The 22437-nt window shown below is 34.9% G+C and overlaps 1 protein-coding gene across 5 annotated transcripts in view; it reads left to right on the top strand.

The window, feature by feature from the left end:
- Nucleotides 1–20842, top strand: part of LOC105227753 (uncharacterized) — a 34526-nt gene extending 13684 nt beyond the window's left edge. For 3 of the 5 annotated variants that reach the window (XM_049448138.1, XM_049448139.1, XM_019991078.3), the window contains exons 2-3: nucleotides 9994–10022; nucleotides 20110–20842. In XM_049448138.1, coding sequence (XP_049304095.1) covers nucleotides 10010–10022; nucleotides 20110–20387 — 291 coding nt within the window. In that variant the 5' untranslated portion in view covers nucleotides 9994–10009 and the 3' untranslated portion in view covers nucleotides 20388–20842. Of the gene's footprint in view, nucleotides 1–9993; nucleotides 10023–10759; nucleotides 11614–20109 lie in introns of all 5 variants that reach the window. The other 2 variants (XM_049448140.1, XM_049448137.1) reach the window with 2 other exon arrangements.
- The last annotated feature ends 1595 nt before the right edge of the window (nucleotides 20843–22437 follow it).

The raw sequence follows: 22437 nt of genomic DNA, 5'->3' as shown, positions 1-22437 counted from the left end.
TTACACAGTGTTAGGTCTTCGGAGCGTACGCACGTCAAGGACACTGATTACGAACTTTTCGATCCGGATATTCCCAAGTAGCTTGATAAATTTTTTATGCTGAAATATATACAACAGACAGCCATATTTCGAGTTGACCATGGAGGCTGAGTTGTTCGTCTGTTGTGCCGTAGTTGGTTTCTTTGCCCATCTACCCACATCGTGGAGGGGGCTGTTGTCATAAGCGCGCTTCAGCCGCTCATAAAAGGCATATTTAGTGATATCGTCTTTCTCTTCCGACGGGGCGAGGGCGCAAATCAGTGTTGCCATTACTCGACGACTGAGACTTTCTCTCACCACGAGTCTTGCGATCCTTTATATGGCCGCTGTAGTAGATTAGACCAGAACCTACTCGTCTCCGACCTTGTCCCGTCCATCGAATTTCTACGTGGCGGGTAGGGGAGGGAGTAGTATAAAGCAATATGTATAAATATTGTATTTATATAGCCAGCCGCTTATTTCAAGACCGACGCCTGCTGAAATTAAACATCAGAGAACTCTTAAACCAATTATGTTGTAGTGGCTCCGCTGAGGCATCTTACACAAGGGTTAGTTACGTTTCCAGTGTTCGCGGCGCAGACCCAAGAGTGAGAATTGCGTATAGTTCTACAACTGTTACTGTTTACCCAGAAACCCCATTAAACCTCCGTCATCGTTGCTAAGAGAATTATTAATCCGATTCAACTCATTTTTGACAAAAAGGATCCTCTACAATTTTATATAATACTAGAGAACCCGTCCACGGTTCCCTGTGGTTGATACATAGATAATACCAATACTACCATCTATATGATTTCTATTAGTTGGATTATATCTATTTGTTAATGAGATATAGAATTTTTGTGAAGCAACTTGTGTTATTTTACAAAGAAATGGATCATAAAGCATTTCGTGTGTTAATAAAGCATTGCTTTTTGGGGGAAAATACTGTTGAATTTTGGCTTAGGGAAATCCACCGTTGAAAAAATATTTGCTAAACTGGAAACAGGCAAAATGAGCAAAGTAGGTGCCTCGCAAGTTCATAATCCAACAAAAACAACGAATAACTGATTCTAAGAAGTGTTTAAGTGCTCTCTAATCGGAATAAAGCTGAAAATTTTCATTGGTGATAGAAACATAGCTCCATCATTTCCCACTGGAGTCCAACCGACAGTTATTCTAGTGGACTGCACATGATGAACCGGTTCTCAGGCGTGCAAAAACGAAAAAGTCGGCTGGAAAAGTTATGACATCAGTCTTTTGGGATGCACGTGGTATAATACATACTCAACGATTGATTACAGAACCAGTTATAATCTACTTCACTGTGTATTTGGCTGCAGTTCATTTCTTCTATTCCAAATACTTAGCAATTTTATTATTTTTGAAAAAGCTCTGTTTAAAATTGTGCGCATATATTCAAATGATTCCTACAATCATGAATTTTGAACAAATGCTTATTATTTGAAATATAATTTTTGTATTTATGAGTTGTATTAAATTTTGACATAAAGAGATAAAAGGTATCCTATGTCCTTACCCTGGTTCTAAGCTACCTCTCCACCAATTTTCAGCCAAATCGGTTCAGCCGTTCTTGAGTTATAAATGGTGTAACTAACAACAACTTTCTTTTATATATATGTATATATGTATATATAGATATCCTACAGATTAACAGATATTTTCTATAAAAAGGTCGTTGTAAGAACTTTGATCCATACATTCGGTATATGGGGGAGTAAATACTTATGGTCCGATTTAAAAAAAAATTTTTGATCATAAGGTGGCAGACCTCTCTAATCGGGTAAAGTCTTATCCCGATACATTTATTGGTGCTTGGTTCGCTTATAGGAAAGTGAAAAACTATATGATTTCGTGTATTTTTGCACTGGAATACAATGCTGTCAGATAAATGGTGAATTGGACCACTGTCACGGCCACAAAACGCCATTAACCGAAAACGTATAAAGTTCCCTAAATAAGCACAAAATTAAGATATATAAGATATTGCAGTAGCAAGAAGCATCTGCGGACAAGAAATTTTGAAAATTGTGGAATCCAAGAAAGAATAGTTAGCGGAATTGTCAGGCTCTATCTTCTTGCTTTGTTTCTGATAGCAAAACCAATAAAATTGGATTCCGTGATACTAAAAACCGATAAAAATTCTGTTTCGAACATCAAATCATAATATCTGAACTCATGACATCTACTATTTTTTATCGGTTTCAATTCTTATTCCGACAACTATCAGATTCCACAACACCCCTGTATAACTAAATAGCCAGACATTAAATTTTACAACCGATATGGTATGAGAGGAATTTATAAGAATCGGTGTAAAAATTTCACAATGGGCGTAGCACTCGGCTATAATCGCGTAAGCGGTGTCTACGCCAGTAAAGAAGAAGAAGAAGGGCGTAGCACCACCCACTTTTTGGTGAAATCAAATATAGTGACATTGTTCTCATATTTCAATATTACAGTGCAAATTTGAGCGAAATCGGACTTCTCATATAGCACAATTTTAAATTCCATTTGATTCTTTCACATCTGTAAGCAATTAATAAAACGGGATAAAACTATGCACTAATTATTCTTTTAAAGTATGCCGCCTTATGACCAACTATTGCCGAAATCCATTCAAAACTGTTCAATCCCCAAGGTACCTAATATATGGACCCCTGTATCTATAGTAGTTTTTGACCGAAAATAGGAATAAATGTATGGGATATACAATTAAAATCGGAGAGAATTCTTTCCTGTCACTAGTAAGTCTACGGATACATATATAAAATACAAATAAAATTGCTTGGATTCTGATCTTCCGATTAATGTTTTACATTTCAAGGTTTTTCCCTTTCTATGATTTCAGCAAGTTGTAACATTTTTAAAACTCTATTAAGGGGGTATTCTACTCTAGAAATCAAATTTTGGGCAGTTTTTTGAATTTTATTTAAAAAAAAAAAATTTTTTTTACTATCTATTTTTTTTACGGTGTTTTTATTGATATCTTAAGAATACAGAAAAAAAAATTTACAAAAAAATATTAAAAATTAAAATAATTACAGGGGGAGAGACAGGTGTTAAAAAAATGGCGCTTTCTGGTGACATTGATCCTGACTCTCCGGGTGGTCCGAAAAAAAAATCAAAAGAATTTCTTAATCAGTAAGGATGCTGTTATAGTCCCTACCTCAGGAAACACGAAAACAAATTTTTTTGAAAAATGGCGACTGCCTGAAAATAAAAATCATTTTTTACGCTTTTTTTGAAATTCCTGAATTTTTTTTTAATATTAAAAACATAGGATTAAGGATTATATAATGATAAAGGATTATATAAAGAAGTTTCACACAAAATTTCAAGTAAATCGGTTGTATATGTAGAACTTGAGATAATGCCGGTAAAGTGTGGAAAAAAGTAGTTTCGAGAAAAACGCGTTTAAAAAAGATTGTGTTTCAAAGATTAAATAACATTTGGGTAGAATTCTAACAACGTCAATTTTTAATATTTACAAATACCCGCTCTTTCTAAAAGAAATGCACGAAATTCAAGAATAATTCTTTGAGAAAAATCAGAGAAAATTAGAAAGTATCGCATTATACTCGTATCATCCTAGGTACAATTGTGTTATGAAATGCCAAATTGTGGTACGGAGAAGCGCATTTTTGTTGATATTTTAGTAACGTATCACTCTGGCTGATTAATGTATGTGTCAGCCTAATGTCAGTTGCGAGTATGTCTTCTGCTCGTTCTGTTGGAAAATGGAGGAGAAAGAAAAAGTTTGGATATTCTACCTCAATACAACTTTGACAACTAGCGGCAAGTAGTTCACTAGGTCTCCTGTAGACTACTCTACGCCAAAAGTATGTATTTTGTAGTAGCACAGCAGCGGGCGCACGCAAGAGCAAAAACACAAGATTTCAATGGAGATGCAATTCTGGCACTGATGATGAAGTAGCTTGATTTTATTGCTATTGAGTATAGGCACTTCCTGACTAGCTTTGACCGTACAGTTAGCGAGCTCAACGCTAATATTTCCGCTCGCTGTTGGTGTGAATGCTCACTTCCTTGAAATATGTTTTATTTCGTAGAAGTACGTCTACCGCTACCTTAATAGCAGTCGATTCTGATGGAAAGACATGTTATAGTTGCCCGGTAGCTTAAAGCAAGGATTGAGTTTTAGAGAAAACTCTCTCCTCCAACACGTATCCACTTTCAAGTGACATATTCGATACATTACTCACTTACTTGCCTTTCTCTTGTATATGTATGTCTTGTGTATGTAGAAAAAAGTTTTAGTCGATCAATACCTTCGAACATTCGTTCATAAGCACAGGGGTCGAATCGTTACATATGTGAACGTATCACTCGTCACGTAAAAGTCTGTATTTCGTATTATGACATACGTGACCGTAACACTTATATACGTGATCGTAACGCTTCTATCGTAATTTGGCATGATGACACACGTGAACGAGTATATACACGTATCCGTTCGTTCGAATCGTCGTTCGAACGCAAACTACCAATCGTAATATACAAATTTATGGAAATGTGAGCAAAATTTTTTTAAATTTTAAGTTTCTTATAATTTTTAGGAATAAAGAACATAAACAAGAAACCAATTAATGGAATATCTCATTAAAAATTAAAAAAAAATTATTTATGTGATCACATTTTTGTATTTTAGTTGCCAATGAAAATAAAATTATTTGCAAGAATAAGGATATATACATTTTTGAATTAAAATTATTTATTTGGTCGATTGCGGTGAAGCGGTTCGCTACCCCGTTGTCCATTTCTTGTGTGTGATAAGAATCGCAATTTTTGAGGGTCGTAACTAATTGTAAATTTTATGCAGATGTATGTAATGCCTCACAAATGTAATCAAATCTTCCACTTTTGTGAGGTAATACCTTCCTCTCTTGTCAAATCTTCAAATACTCCACCGTCTTTTTAAGATTTCAATGCTTTGTTCAACGATACATCTACAAAGAAAATTTTATTAATGAGGATGCATAATTTTTTTTATACCTACGCTATTGCTACGATCTCCTAGCTACCTCCGTACTATTTTTGTATGCCCATTACTTTCACTAGAGCTCAAATAAAAAAACAAACATGAATTCATTTTGATATTTAATTAGCTTTTTTGTTAGTTTGACAGTTCTACATCTATTGTGACCTAAAAATACGATCCAAAGCAATGTGGAATTTAAAAACTATTGTGACTTGAGAATACATTACGATCCGTTTGCTATCGTATGTCATAATGCCAATCACCGCATACGATTGACGTATCACGTAACGATGTAACGATTCGACCCCAGTTCACATATTTTTACATGAGCACGCCTCACATGATTTAAATCAATCCCACATTACACGAGGCTGACCTGCAGGTATACATATGTACGTTGGTTCAGTTTAATGTGCTCATATGATTTGATTTGAACCGAAGTCGGCCATACTTTTTATTCTATCGTGATTGCTGAAAAATTGTTCATATTGCATCAAACCAGTTGATGCTGGTCGGTATTTTAATTAAATGTTGTTGTATATCGGCAATTTCGTTTGATCTAACTTAATAATATTCGTTGCAGGGAAATGCAGCACCCTAACAAATATATTTGTCAAAATTTTAATTCCGGTCCCTTTATTGGATCTCAACTTATTCATTGCAAAGTGAAATTATCTGATTTTGGAATTTGAAATAGTGTTACGTTCCCATTGAAGTATTTCTAAACCTCTTTCTATGTAGTTCTACCATGGCATAGTTTATATAAAATGTAATGTATATGGCACGTTTAGTATTTTTCAACAGAACTTATTAATCGGGGATAAGGTAATTTCAATCGTTATCACACTATACGAAAAAATTGTGAAAGAAAATGTGTTTGCTATTTTTGATTTTGATATAAACTTTAAGCCTACCAGAAGGCGGAGCTAATCTTACTTTTGTAGATTTGCTTGTGTCTTGGTTATAGCCGTTTACAACTTTCACTTATCGATAATTTTCAATTCCAATCTTCTCAGAGGACAAAGGTGTACATGTGCAGTGTTTCACTAAGATATATTAATTACATACAAATATACCCTGAACAGGGTATATTCAGTTTGCCACGAAAATTGTGGCACCCAGAATGAAGCGTCGGAGACCCTATAATAAATATGCATATACGTAAATGATTAGCATGACGAGCAGATATATCCATGTCCATCTGTATGTTCATCCGTCTGCCTATATAAATGCGTGTTAGTTCATCAGTTTTTGAGATATTGATCTGAAATGCACCCTTTCAGAATCGACGATACTGGACCACTATAGAAAATACTTGCTATACAAACTAAACTATCGGAATTAAGTTCGAAGGAATTGTTCAGAGAGAACCATAAAAACAGGCCGGTAAAAATTAAGTTCTTGTATGAATCTTTGGTGCAAAGTTAAGATTTTGTTTTATATTTTATAAAATTGAAGCTTGCTCGGAGAAATTTAACTCGATTCGTTAAGGTGGTCATTTTGATATACGTATCTAGATGTTTTTTCGCTTAGTTGCAACATTTTGGCAAAAACGTTTTTTTTTTAGTTTTTCTTTTTCTAAATTTTAAATTTTAATTTTTCTAAATTTGTTTCACCAAAATCGGACAAGTGGTTCGCGAGTTATGTTAAATTACGTTTTTGCCAAAATGTTACAACTAAGCGAAAATACATTTTATATTCAACTTGTAAGATATTATTAATTTTCAAAGTTGATAGCTGATCATACTTGTGATTTTGAAAGAGGGTATATCATTCTTAATTTTTAACAATAATATTTATAGTTTTTTAATCATAAAAATTTCCAAATTCAATTTAAATCTGCAAGAGGAAAGAGGATAATTTCACCATTAAAATTTTCGGTCAAAATGGTTGCTACAATAATATTTCCTGCAATCTTTTTGATTACCAAACTTAGGGCGCTGCATAATTGAGGTGGATTGAAATTTTATTGAATAATAATAGTTGAACAATTCTCAACCGATGATTATATGATATTATTCCGCGATATAACTAGATAATTTTCATTTTCATTAACAACAGTATCGAATGACTTAAAATACAAGGTCTGTCGCAAAAGAAACAGAAATGTTTAAATATAACTGTTTCTGGTGGCGCCACCTATTGGTGGGCAATTGAAATAAAAAGTTTGATCTCTTGTTGACACTTTGTAAAAATTTTAAGACAATTGGATAACTACAATCGATGTTATCGATCAAAAAGTGACAGGCGCTTTTGGTCATCGGTCGTAAAATGCCTATAAATGCATATGCAGACAATGCTGATTTGTTTTTACGATTCCGAGGGTATGTACACCGAGAGTTCGTCCCACCTGGCCAAACGATTAATGCTGTGTTTTACCTTGGTGTTATGAAGCGTCTTTTGTCACGCATTCGTCGTGCTCGACCACAATACCGTGAGGCAGGGCCCTGGCGTCTGTTGCACGATAATGCGCCGTGTCATCGGTCGACGCTTGTCACTGATTTTTTGACAAAAAACTCCATATTAATCATTAATCACTCACCCTACTCACCTGATCTGCCACCCTGTGATTTTTACTTATGTGGAAAACTTCATTTGGCCATGAAAGGACACTGGTTTCAGGACATTTCAGCTATCCTAACGGCGACGACCGATATTCTCAAGAGCATTGCGAAAAATGACCAAACACTCATTTGAAATGCTAATTGACCGGGCTAAACGCTGTATCGAAGCACAAGGAAACTACTTTGAATAAAAAAATATAACTTTTGAAAAACATAAATTTTTTGTTGTTTTATTTAATATACCTGTTTCTTTTGCGACAAACCTTGTACATCCATTTGCTTTAGGTCAACTGTTATTTGTTACTAATTTCGTCAAATTCTACACTTTTAGCCAATGAGAATACAAAATTAATTGTTTGAAACATAACTGGCTCAATAATCGGAATACATACTTATATCGGTTTTCTGCTTGAGACGATTGTCTCATGTCTCTAATTGTCACAATAGTAATTTAGTGACTCTGTTAGTCAGGAGTCTCATTTTGGTATTCTGGCAGATACAGTAAAGTAGTATACTGTATAGTAGTATAGTGTATCTGCCAGAATACCAAAATGAGACTCCTGACTAACAGCGTCACTAAATGAAGATTGCGACAATCAGAGACATGAGACAATTGTCTCAAGCGGAAAACCGATATAAGTATGTATTCCGATTATTGAGCCAGTTATGTTTCAAACAATTAATTTTTATACTCTCGCAACAAAGTTGCTAAGGAGTGTATTATAGTTTTGTTCACATAACGGTTGTTTGTAAGTCCTAAAACTAAAAGAGTCAGATATAGGGTTATATATACCAAAGTGATCAGGGAAACGAGTAGAGTTGAAATGCGGATGTCTGTCCGTCCGTGCAAGCTGTAACTTGAGTAAAAATTGAGATATCATGATGAAACTTGGTACACGTATTTCTCCATAAGAAGGTTAAGTTAAGCACAGCGTGCTATTTAAAATCATTAACGAAAATAGTCTTACTAAAACGTGTTTTTTGCAGAGATAAGGAAGAATGATACTTTTGTTTTTAATATCAATCAATTTAACCCTGGTTTTTATTTTTATTGTATCAATATGGGAGAGGATAAGCATTGCGATCCGAAAACTCGAGAACATATTAAATATTTAGTGAAATAAGGAAATTTCTACAGAAAAGTAGCGAATTTACTGAATGTTTCCAAAACACTGGTTGAACAAGCACCCTAAATTTACGATAAAGACCGTTGAACCTGTGGCGGAAACATTATGGTTTGGGGATCGTTTCATACAATGGTCTGGAGCCGATGTACAGGGGACTATGAAGGCAACCGATTATTTGGCAGTACTACAAGAATTTATGTTACAGAACGCTGAAGACAATATACCATTTAGGTGCATATTTATGCAGGAAAGCGGCCCTAAGAACACTGCTAAGTGTACAAACGGGTGGTTTAGGGTCAATAATGGAGTGGCCTCCACAGTCCTTGGATCTAAAATCCATTGAAAATTTGTGGTATACGGTGAAAGCGTCGTTAATAGAAAAGTGTCCAAGTAATAATGAAGAGCTTTTTCAGCTTATTCAAATTTCATGGAATGCAATTCCAGTTTCCGTCTACCAAAACCTAGTTGATTCTATGCCAAAGCGGTGTTGATCAATTTTAAATAAAAATGAATTTTCAACAAAATATTAATTAATACATCATTTCTGAATGAAAACTAGTTACTTTTTTTACTTATTATAGTATTTTTTTAAAAAGTGTCCTTATTTTTTTCACATATTAATATCAAATGTAAATAAAATACAAAACAGCAAAATATGAGTTAAACTGTAAAAAACTTGTTCTCAAAAAATTTCCGCGGATTCTTGGTTTTTCTTCGCCAACTTTCAGTTGTGCCGCCATTTTTTTCGTGCTTGAATAAATGAATCGAAAATGTTTCTAAGCCTTTTGTATTCGATTTCGGAACATTACAAGCCGCGTATCTATTTTCCTTGTTACTTTATATTTTAGTAAAATTATTAATAAGCCCCCCATTTGTATATATATATATAACGAAGAAATTGTAATTCTTAAACAGTAAAGTTGGCTGCAGTATGCGAAAAAAGTGTAATTTTTATGAAAAATATCTTGTCGCGCGATAATTAGTGATTGTACCAATGGATTTTAGTATTATTAATCAATTAATTCGTTTCATAAATTTAGAGATGCCGCTTCGGCGTTAACGCAACAGTTAATGCTTTTGTTTAGGTACGCCAGTATATCGTTTAGGTTTATGTAGGTGTTAAAAATTCCTTTGAAGTAATAAAACATATATATTCTACAGGTGTATAAAAGTAATAAGATTTTTGAATTATTTATATATGCATATATTTTACAAAAAATGTTCGTTCATTTCCTAATCAATATTACTAATATTTATATTTCAGACCGGCCATTTTTAATATGACAGGGACACGTGAGTATTTTTCCAGTTATTTAATTTAGATTAATTGTTTATATAATAAAATAAAGATGACGTAATCTTTCCAATATGTTGTCTTGGCAAAACAAGATCATTTGTACGCAATTATTATCACAGAATTAACAAAATTTTTATAAGATGGGTTTGAAATTAAAATCAACAACAGGAATAATATAGATTTTTAGCTTTTATTACTTTTCCACTTTATTAAATGAAGTGTTGCACTAGTTTTGTATAAAATTAAAATAATATACATGAAGCTGAAAGTACAATATATATTAAGTAAGTGATTTAAGAATTTAATTTAGATAACATTTCTTATCATTTCATAGCATGTTGCACTGACTATATGTAATTTGTGTAGATATTGTTATTGCTATTATTCGGCATTTCTCTGCGCGCTCTATTTACGCACAATTTTCTTGTAAAGAAATATACCATATGTAAAAGCAACAACAAAGTTATTGAGTTGAAATTGTACAGATTACGTATAAACGTGTTTTCATATTTTAGACCACTTTTTCTATTGTGAATGGTTCAGATAACAAATAGAAATACAATTTCCTTTATCTTTGGTTTTAAAATACATAGGCTGCTATATATATTTCTGGACTAGACAACACTAAGTTTTGCCAGGTACAATCTGACATTTCCATTAGAAAGATTGAGATTTTTAGCATAACATCACTCAGAACGTTTTGTCATTTAATCGTGAATTGTTTTATTTACAGGGAATTAAAAAATTCATCTCCGCCAAAAAATGGAATTAACTCGTGAACATTTGCGTGCGATCATTTTTCACAACTTTCGACGTGGATTATCACGACAAGAGTGCATCGATGAACTAAAATCTTTGTATGGCTATGAAGCACCATTCTATAGCACTGTGAAAAACTGTTACAACGAATTCAATCGTGGCCGACGCTCGCTCAAAGACGAATTCCGTGAAGGTCGTCCAAAAACAGCCGTTGTGCCAGAAAACATCGATGCCGTACGTGAACTGATAATGCAAGACCGTCATGTAACATACCTTCAGATAGAGGCATGCCTATGCATTTCTCCCACCAGCATACATTCGATATTGCATGAACACCTGACCGTAAAAAAGGTTTGCTCTCGTTGGATCCCGGCCAATTTGACAATCGCTCAAAAAAGGCTCGTGTGGATTGGTGTAAAGAAATGCTGAAAAAATACGATCGCGGTGCTTCAAAAGACGTTTATAAGATCGTCACAGGTGACGAATCATGGATCTATGCGTATGAACCCGAAACAAAACAGCAATCGACCGTATGGGTCTTCCAAGACGAGCCAAATCCAACAAAAAAAACAAACATTTTCGTTGATAAATATGCCTACTTTCATTATTAGGCCAGAAATATATATAGCAGCCCTCGTATAGGACATGAAATCAAATATAATAGCCGTGTTTTATTCGACCATCATAAGCTAATAGCTAAATTATGGACAAATAAAACGCATTTAGCTTATTTCATATTTTCGCTTAAAAACGAAGTGTGTTGACAATGCGGGCGGGAATAGTCAGCTGATATTCAATCTGTTTCAAACTGTCTGATGTGGAGAAAAGGTTAGTTTGAATTTCTCAATTTGTAAACCTGATATTAAATTATTATAAATGTATTTATTGTGTTCATTTGATGATATTAATACAAACAATTTTTAAAAATTTTCATATTTCTATTAATTTTAACCTAAACAAACCACAAAATTTTGTAATTTTATTATGTTTACATTTTCACTTATCAAAATGAACTTTGAAGCTATTGTGAATGAAAAACATAATATGTTGGCTTAATTTGCTGGTCAAATAAAACACTCCCAATAGTTCATAGAAAATAATGAAAAACTAAATTAAAGAAGCGTAGCACAATTGTGCTTGCGTCAGAATACAAGTTAGATAAATGGTGCCCGTTTGTTTGAAAATCGGTGCCCGATTCGCTGCTCTCCAACGCTGTGCTAATCGAGGATAGCAACAATTTAAAATTACCAAAATGGCGAAATGAGTCGGGTTACGGCTATCCATTCAAGCTAAAATTGAAATTCGGTAGACATGTACATTGGATTTTACAAAATGTCGTTAAAGCATTTTTAATTATAAAGTGTTATGCTGTCAAACCTGAGTAAGTGAGAACTGGATAAGTGAGAAAACTCTATAAGTGAGAGTAAAAGCCAGGACCCGTCATTTTATTCTCCCAAAACATCAGTTAGCGAGAAACGGAAACCTCTGTAAGAGAGAGTTGTTTTTCTCTCATGGACCTCTATAAAAAGTTGAGCACGTAGGAAAAACATAGAAATTAGCTGTTCTCTTTTGTTTACATTTGATTTGCTTGACATTTCATACAATTCTAAAAATTGTGTCAGCAGCAATATGGAAGTGGACAATAGCGGTGAAATGTTTTTAAGTTTGTGCGAATTGTTCTCTTTATATAGTTTATATAAAAAGTATTAAAACAAAAAACGAAAGAGAAGGTGCAAAATTCGCCCAATTCATAATAACTGAGGCTTTTGTGGTTACCAGTTAAAAACTTCTCTGGTAATGAAAAACAGCGAACCAGAAAAACGTGTTTTGCCTACAAGGATGCCGCCGGACGTCTATAATTTGATTCTGAATTTGGTATGGAAATCCTTGAAAAAGCCAAGGCAGCGGATTGGACCAGAGGAAAGGCTCTCGTTGGTATTACTGTAAGTTGATTTGTTTTGTTTTGCAAATTATATACGTATGCATGTATATGTATATGTACTTTTCTTACAATTGTTAGCTAGTTGTCACAAGACGTGTCGGTGCAGAGCATTGCATAAAGCTATAAGTTAGGAAAGTCAACAGTACGCGAAATCTTATTAGAGACGTGTGAAGTACTCTGGCAGCTACTTTCCCCAATTTATGTAAGCGAGCCAACAGAGTCTCAATACAAGGACATTGCAAAATATTTTTATAATATGTGGAACATTCCGAATTGTGTCGGTGCAATTGATGGTAAGCACGTTGCTATTAAGTGCCCGACCAATTCCAATTCGATGTTCTACAATTATAAAAATTCTTTAGCATCGTTTTGATGGCTGTATGTGAAACGAAATATACGTTCACAGCAGTTAGTATTGGCAGCTATGGAAGTTAAAGTGACGGAGGTACTGTATATTAAATTGCTTAACATTCTAGTATAATGCATTTCTGTTATTATTTATGCAGGAATCTTTCGACTTACTCCATTTGGTAATGCATTAATACAAAACACTCTGCCACCACCTGCGCCACTGTCTGACGTGTCACCGGAACCTTTTTCTGGAGAATTTTGAAAACAATGATTGAATGTAATTCAAAAAATTGTGAAAAAATTGTGTTGGCTTGCATAGCCTTACACAATTTAAAATGTTGAACGATCACAATCGCTGGTATTACCCGGAGAACTACATATGTAGATCGAGTGGAAGGACATAACATTGTTCATGCCGGTGAGTGGCGCCGGGAAAATGAAAACAACTCTTTACGACCAATGCGAACTTACGTGCGTGGAGGTCCTTCAAATGCGTTTAACTTACCAGAAAGACTTGCTAACTATTTTATAAATGAAGGATCTGTACCATTCCAGAACAATTTAGACGCTATTACAGGAAGACCATATGCTGCTGGAGGACCTAATTAGAAATAATTACCTTTTTTTTAATTCATGAGATCATTTATTTATTTTTTTTTTAATTAAAAACAAAAGCATATGTTTAGAACTATTTAGATAATAAATTAATTATTTAACAACATATAAATAAAACTAAAATAATAATTTAAAAATAACTACATCATAACTCTCTATTAATTAACTCTCTATTAAATTATATAATATATATTAAATTCATTTTATTTAATATTATGCTTTTCTCTGCAGCTTGCAACATTTTCTCCATTGCCCTAGCTTGTTTTTCTTCGTCCATTTTATTTAAAATGGAAACCATTAAATTGCAGAATGACTGCACAGCCGGGTTTGCGGATTGTTGTTGTTGGGTTTGCTGAGTTGGCTGCGTTGATGACCATCTATTTTTGTTAAGTTCGATGGCTTCAATCATTTTCTGGTCAACCTCGCTAGTAGATGACACAGATTACCCTCGTTTTCTACCCTTTTTGGTTGCCACCTGCGTAGAGAAAGGTGGTGAGGGCAGCGAGATTGATATGGAAGGAGTCGGGGATGGTTTCTCCACTACGCTTTGCGCCACTAGGAAAGGAGGCGATGGCGACGGCAGCGATATTGTAATTGGGCTTAATGCCGACAAGGGCCATAACGGTGATGGCACTTCCGACTCGTGCCCATGAATATACTAAAACTTGCGGTCGTGGTACGATATGTGGTTTCAGGAACTTCATAGCCTCCAACAAATGCCACTGCCTTTGGAACTCCATCCCGCTGCCTGAGGGGGCGTTAGCCTTTCACACTTCCCTTCCGTACCGGTCCCGAAGTCTTAACCATCTACGCGACACATTTCCCCTTTATAAATATATTTATTTACTATTAACTACAGTTATAACAGTTAAAAATAACAAAGCAACTTACCACTTGCGTTCAATTCTCTCCCGATTTTATTCCACAAAGCATCCTTCCTGGATTGCAGCTTGTAGTATGGACTGCTCTTGTTAAATAGTTCATTTTTAGTCTGTACTAAAGCTATTAATTTTTCGTCGTCCATTATTTATTTGCACACACGTATTTTCCTTTTTGAATAAATTCAATAGATTTTTCATTTGACGTTTATTTTAATGGCGCTTGTTTGCATTTGAACAATGTTGCCATTGCTCAATACGCATATATAGTTTTGTACACATCTATGTTTTCAATTACAATTTTTTATAATATAAAATATCAAAACTGAAAACAAACTATTAAAAATAGTTTTTATATTTATAAATAAAAGCATTCGACTCTGATTTTGAGTTATTTTAAGAAAATTTGAAATATATTGAAGACAACTTTTATAATTACTACAGTACGAGGCCTGTCCGATAAATAACCAACCTAACCATGATGCACGCGACTTTTTCAAAATTTTTTTTTTATTTTTCTACATAGTCTCCTTGTAACTCCACACACTTCTCCCAGCGATGCTCCCATCTCTGCAACCCTTCTAAATAGTACTGGGCGTCTTTGTCTGCAAAATACGAGTTCACGAAAGAGATTGCCTCCTCATTTGACGAAAATCTCTGGCCGCCGAATAAGGTATATGGTCAAGCAGTTCGAACCGCAATTCGTGAATTTTCGCCATGGCGACTGTTGAGGTGTGAGATGGTGCGTTGTCTTGGTGGAACAAGACTTTCTTTTTTTGCAAATGTGACCGATTTTTCGAAATTTCTTCCTTTAGCTTGTCCAATAATGATGCGTAGTATGCTCCTGTTATAGTTTTTCCTTTTTCAAGATAGTCGATAAAAATAATTCCATGGCTGTCCCAAAAAACACTCGCCATCACTTTCCCAGCCGAATGCACAGCTTTAGGTTTTTTTGGGGCTGGTTCCCCCTTTTCAATCCACTGTTTAGATTGGTTTTTTGTTTCGGGCGTATAATGATGAATCCAAGTTTCGTCTACAGTTATCAATCGGCGCCAATACTCGGTCTTATTGCCTCTAAACTGAGCCAACAGAGCGCTGGAAATGTTCATGCGCGCACGTTTGTGGTCTAGCGTAAGCAAACGCGGCACCCAACGCGCGGACAGCTTTCTCATGCCCAAATCTTGGTTTAATATGTGACAAACAGTTTCTTTTGACATCTTCATAATCTCAGCTATTTCCCTAATTTTAATCCGGGGGTCGTCTAGTACTAGTAGTTAGTGGTTACAGGTTTTGGACGCCCAGGACGTTCATCATCTTCCAAGCTCCTGCGACCACGTTTAAATTCAGCTGCCCAAAATTTTACGGTGGTAAACGATGGTGCAGAGTCACCATACACAGAGTCCAACTCATCTTTGATTTGTGAAGGCGTATTGCCTTTCAAAAATAAAAATTTAATTACAGCTCGATATTCAATTTTTTCCATTTTGGGGAAATCACCGAAATAGACTCACAAAAATTACTGTCAACAGATAATTGCGCAAGATAAATTTCTGAAATTTTGGCGAGTAGCTATTATGCACAATTTGAAGTAGAAACTTTTTTTCAGATGTGCCGCTAGCTTCACGTTGAAGTCGGTTATTTATCGGACAGCCCTCGTATGTCGATATTGGCAACCCTGGGTTGTGAGAGAGCAATCAGCTGACACGTTTCTACGGCAAAAATCTAAATGCCGTGGATTCCCACGGCATCCTACGGCAAAGAAAGAAGAGATTAGCGTTTTTCACTGTTCACTTATAGCACCGTCTCAACGGATGCGACGCAGGTTTTGTTAGGTGCACCCCCTCTTGACCTGATTGTCATACAGCGTGCTGTTGCATTCAGGTTAAGAAGGAACTTGAGTGTGTCATTGCTGCGGAATGACTGGATTTCTGACGATGATGTGGAGAGGGAGGGATATCTAGGGAGCAAGAGGCTTCTAGATGATAGGGTCAGGTGTAGGTGGCAACAACGTTGGGACAATAGTCCTAACGGCCGAGTGACGTACGAGTACATTCGGGACGTTGGGTTCGTTGAGGATAACCCAGATTTCAGATTTTGTCTGAGTCTGGGTTTTCTGCTTACGGGGCATGGGCCTCTGAATGCATTTTTGCATCAGAGGCACCTTCAGATACGTCAGGGTGTTTTTGTGGGGCGGGGTTAGAGAATTGGTCACATTTAATTGCGGAGTGCCCGATGTACTCGGACATTAGGGATCTGGGTGGTATGGGGATTAGCTGGACTGATGGACGATTAGATGTTAGTGGCGTGATCTCCACTAGTCGGAATACCGAACAGTTAGGGTCGTTTGCGCGTGAATTATTTAAGCGGCGAAGGTGGTTAGCTGGAAGTTAGGGTTTTTAGTTTTTTGTATGATTGGTGTGTGTAAGTGATGTATGTATGGGGTCCAACCCTTGGCCACCAGTCCAGAGCAGTATGGAAGCTCAACTGGTAGTAGTTTCGGCTACGAGGTCTGACCGGAGACTTAATTCTGGTACCACGGGGAGCAGGAGCCCTTGGAGGTAACTCCAACCTGCTCATGCGAACTGGCCCCTCGGGGAGTAGCGTGGTGGTTGTGGTTAAAACCCAAATCGCGGAAAGAACTGAATTTGTCAGTTGAATGTGGAGTTGCATTGCAACCGGGTGCCGGACCCAAAGCACGGCAGAGGTTTTAGATGGGCCTCGAACCCGACCAAGGTGGTTAGTGTGTCCATTCCACACTGCCAATTGGTACTGAAAATGCTTAGCATTCTCAGGGCGCTGATCAACGCATTGATTTGATCCGCTGTGCTTTTGAGCGCCGTGGAGTAAGGTTGTCGTCAGCAGGTACCCACGTAAAACACACCGGACGTTGTTCACTTATAGCCCTGACAGCCGACAGCGCTAATATGCATTAGCGGACTTAATTTACATTTATTTGCGCATTTGACCCATGTTAATGGAAGTTTGTAATGCACAAGAATTTCGTGCATTTGGTTGAATTTACCAAATGATAATAGGCAACACTGCTAAAATGTTTGCTATTTTTTGACAGATTTCGCACTGTTGCTATCCATTTTTCCAATATTCTTAACTTTTTTGCACACTTTTTACGCATTACAATCAATTATTGTTATTAATTTCACTCTATTATCTTTTGACGTAGATAATAATAAACGGATTTTTTCGTTAAATTTCTATTGATTTTACAAAATTACCAAAATTTCAATTAATAATTTTTCTTATTCATTTTTATTTCCCTTTTTTTTTTTTTAATAAATAAACAAATTTCATTATCAGTTGTCTAAATGCACAAGCCTGCCGTCTGTCACCATAAAATTTCAATGCGCATTAGCGTTGCTTAAGGCGTATTAATTTTGCTCGTCTGTCAGGGCTATTACATTGCGCGCCCATAAGATAGGTCGTATCAGCTGACACGGGCCACGATTCTACGTTTTTCACTGTTCCGGCTATAAGTGAGTCCGCTACTTATCAACACCGCTATAAGCGACAGTCGAGCTTTATTTATTTAGGAGGAAGTAGCTACAATAAAAATACATACAAACATAAAAATATACACACTATTAAAAATATATACATACATATGTACATAATATATGTTGTGCATATTATGCACATTAGTTCTATCATATTACACATTTACTACATTCGTATTTGCTGTGACTTGTTATTGCTCTGTACATTTATACGAGAGAAACGCTACCCATGTCCCTGTATTAGCGAAAAACACGGGTTAGTGAGAAACCTCTATAAGGGAGAATGAGATTGTTCTCCCTTGAACTCTCGCTTATCCAGGTTTGACTGTAATGGACGCCAGAAAATTTATATCTAGTGCAGTGTATCACAGATACAGACGTTATCCACAGCTACCATTTTACATACTTAATATCGAAGATATTTTGTAAAAGTTCACTTTTGTTCGAACCATCTCATGAAACTTGTAGGTGTGTAGATAAAGGGGGGCGCTAGAACATCCTTGGCCCCGGGCGCCCGAAGTTGTAGCTACGTCACTGATCTGAGAACATTATTGCACATCTGATTCTTTCACTTTAAATCAAGTACAAATGAAGAAATGGGAATAATATTCACAAAATATGTGTTTAAAAGTTTTGGTAGCATCTCACTCAATCTAAGTTGAACCACGACTTTTCAGGTCCCCGAGTCCGACGCCATATAATGTTTTGTATGCTCAGGGGCTTAACATGGGGCAAAAAATCGTTTGGTGTCATTTAAATAAAGTTGAATATGAAAAGTAGATCGGTGTATGGGTGTCACAATATAATCTCATGAACGAATTTCCATCTGCGAATCCCTGTTGATTCGTAACAAAATCTAGCCGCTACTGAAGCGGATTGGAACGGGTGTTGAAAAGTGAGCCGATTAAGACAACCACAAGGAAAAACGATCGTGGTCAAATTATAGTGAACCGGTACCAACCACCTTATAGTTTGCACCTGGCATCAAGTGATTACTTTTTGTTCATGTCTATGGCAAATAATTTTACTGATGAAAAATTCGCCTCAAGAGAAGATTGTAAAAATCGTATGTCCCAGTTTTTAGCCAATAAGATCAAGGATTCCTATGAAAGTAGCGTTAGATATCGAACAATTAGTTAGGAATTAAACCATTAGAGCACAATATATTTTTTTTAAATTGTGACGACCTAGGCTGTCAACATGCCTAACATTCAATAACTAAATAACTCAATAGAAAAATCATTATTACGACTTATTGCTATTTTAGATATTCAATCTTCGAGGGGATCACATCCTTAGACAGACGTTATAAGTTTATATGACATTCAAATACAAAAATAGTAAATACTTTCCATACGTAAAATAAGAATATCTGTAATAAATTTAAAATTTTCGACATTTTAAGAGTTTGAGTGCTCTTTAATCGTAATAAACCCGAATCGGTGTGACAATAGAAACATGGCAACATCATTTCATACTGGAGTCCAATAGACAGTCATTCTAGTGGACTGCGCATATGATGAACCGGTTCTCAAGAGTAGAAAAACGAAAAAGTCGGCAAGGTTATGACAACAGTCTTTTGGGATGTACATATGTGGTATAATATTCATAGACTGATTACTGAGCAAGTTATAATCCATTGCACTGCATACTTGGTTGCACTTCTGTTCTACTATTCTAAATATTTAGAAATTGTATTATTTTTAATACTAACTAATAACAATGCTTAGTACATTGTTTTAATAAATATCATAGGGGTCAGCCTGCGCTTGCAATGTAAACGGAAAAATTTAATTATTTACGATATCTTATTAGAAACCTCAAAAATAACAGTATTTCTAAAATACTTGCTCTTCAATCACTCTATCTATTAAAGAAAACCGTATCAAAATCCGTTGCGTAGTTTTAAAGATTTAAGTATACAAAGGGACATAGAGACAGAAAATTTATATTTATTTTATACTATATATTGATATTGGAATTATTGAGAGATACTTGGTTAACAAATATTTGTAAATCTTTACAGCTCAGGAACCTAAATGGAGTTTGGAGCGACGTGAGTCGTCGGGTCACTTGGTTTGGCGGAAGGAGTCTCCCAGTTCTAAAGTACGTTTTCGTTTTGATGTTGAAGTATTGGAATTTGAGAAACATCCCCATGAAGATATTGAATACAAAAAAGGCGGCTATTCTGCTAGTAATATTACTTCAACTATAGCACTCTGTGCTACATGTGTTGCGGCGGTGGCTATTAGTGTTTTTTTACCATGGTATCTTATGGATAAAGCGCTATCAAGGGGTTCATAGTTTTATTCTTTTATGGTGCATTTGAATTTTATACACATATTTAATCCTATATTTTCACATCAATATTGTTCTATACCGAGGGAACGAAAATGTATACACGTTGACCATTTTAAGCGAAGTTATACTTATCGAATCTCTTTATGTGAAGAGAAACCCGCTCTGTATAAGTATAACTAACAATTTCAATTAAAAATTTCGAACATATAATAAAACTTACCAGTTAGAATAAATTTAATGACTCGCAAATTTATATATAAGAATTTACGCTTAAATATTTATATGTCAAACATTATAATTAGTATTGTACAAAGATAAGTGCCTTAAAATTATGTAAAAAAATATTAAAAAAAAAACATTATTAGAATTTATATTAATTTTAAAACTAGTGAGATTAATCTGTGATCTTAAAAGCATCGCCCAATATCAATATTCACCGATGCTGTAAACTTATTAAATATTGGTATTTTATGTACTATATGATTTTCAATAAATAAAATCTTTTATTTACGGTACAAAAAATATGAAACTTTATTTGACAACTTCTTGTTTAACAACCTTTTGGAAAAAATATAATTAATAAATCAGAAGTTGACCAAAACTAAGAAACGAAGTAAACGCATAATTGATTTCGATAGGATAGATAATAATACAATTTTAATCCACTTGGCACTTAAAGGATCGTCTGTGAAATTTTCGAGAAATCGACTTTTTTTGTTGCATTATCGGAAACACTATAATAAACATTCTCTCAAATTTTGAAATCGAAATTCATATTATTAAGGTCGCTACAGCGTTTCTTTTAGAAAGGAAACATAGTGGGGAATACTGCAACTCCAATCTTTAAACTCAGAATGGTGTTTTTCAAAGCGGTTTCCACTCTCACAGGAAGAGTTTTGATTTGAGTTTATATAGTTCCAATTTGGAGAGAACATTTTCAACGTTATTCGCTATGGCGCTATGGAAGCTTTTATTTTTTTTGGAATCACCATATTTTTTTCTAACAAAAAACTGTCGAAAAAATTGGTAAAATTCGACACTTTTTGCTTAAACCGCTGCCATTTTGTCAAAGTAAAAAAAAAAACACAAAAACAAAAAAAGCTTCCATTTTAGACCAAAATGGCAGCTGCAATCGTGGACATCGTACATGCCTTTTTTTACGTGTCATTTTAACAATTTATTTAACTATTGTATACCGAAAAAATAACAATAAAAAATCATTTTGTATTCGTCATGAATGTATTTATATAAAAAAAAAATCGGACTCATTGGTTAATTTCAACAAAAAAATTGTGAAAATCAGTGACTTTTTGGAGGGTACGCGAATTTAACGATATAATAACTAAAGGAGCTCTCTTGGCTTGCTAAAGAAAAACAATAAGACGACGGTTTTAAGAAAAATCAGAAATGATGAAAGCTAAATAGGTAAGCAAATCGCTTTCCTGTTACTCAACTGAAAAAAACGCTTAAGTATGCGGGGAACATAGAAAGTGACTCGTTGTGAGTGAAATTCAGTCTCCCGGATTACTTCTGGATTTGACTCCATATACGGCAATTTTACGTTTTTACATTTCCGCTTAGATTTAAATGGGCCTCATCAGATATCAACAGGCAATTGGGTTGGGTTTAGTATCGCGCCGGTTAATTTTGGCTCACTGTACCTAAACGAGAGAACCAAATTGAAAATTTTAAACACGCATGTATACTTAAATTATTGAACTTTATTTTAAAACATATTTTATAAAAATCGGTTCACAAATTTTCCCAAATTTCACTTTAAAAAATGCTATTTTTTTGCAAATTTCTCAATATATGCTAGTGTATTTTCATCTGTTGTGCATTGTACCAAACCAATTATGGATATATTTTCACGCACATATTTTACTTATGAATTATAAAAACCACTAGTAATGTTTTTAATTGCTTTTGATTGTTAATTTCTTTGTAAATCTTCAAATAAAATACACCTTTTTCTGCATTAAATTCAATAATGCGAAAAACCAAAATGACTGCCTAATTTGAACTGTCAAATTGCCGAGAAAGCACGAACAAA

Source organism: Bactrocera dorsalis, chromosome 2, assembly GCF_023373825.1.
Source record: "Bactrocera dorsalis isolate Fly_Bdor chromosome 2, ASM2337382v1, whole genome shotgun sequence".
NCBI lineage: Eukaryota > Metazoa > Arthropoda > Insecta > Diptera > Tephritidae > Bactrocera > Bactrocera dorsalis.
The sequence above is the reverse complement of the archived record's forward strand: the minus strand, read 5'-3'. Positions and strand labels throughout refer to the sequence as shown.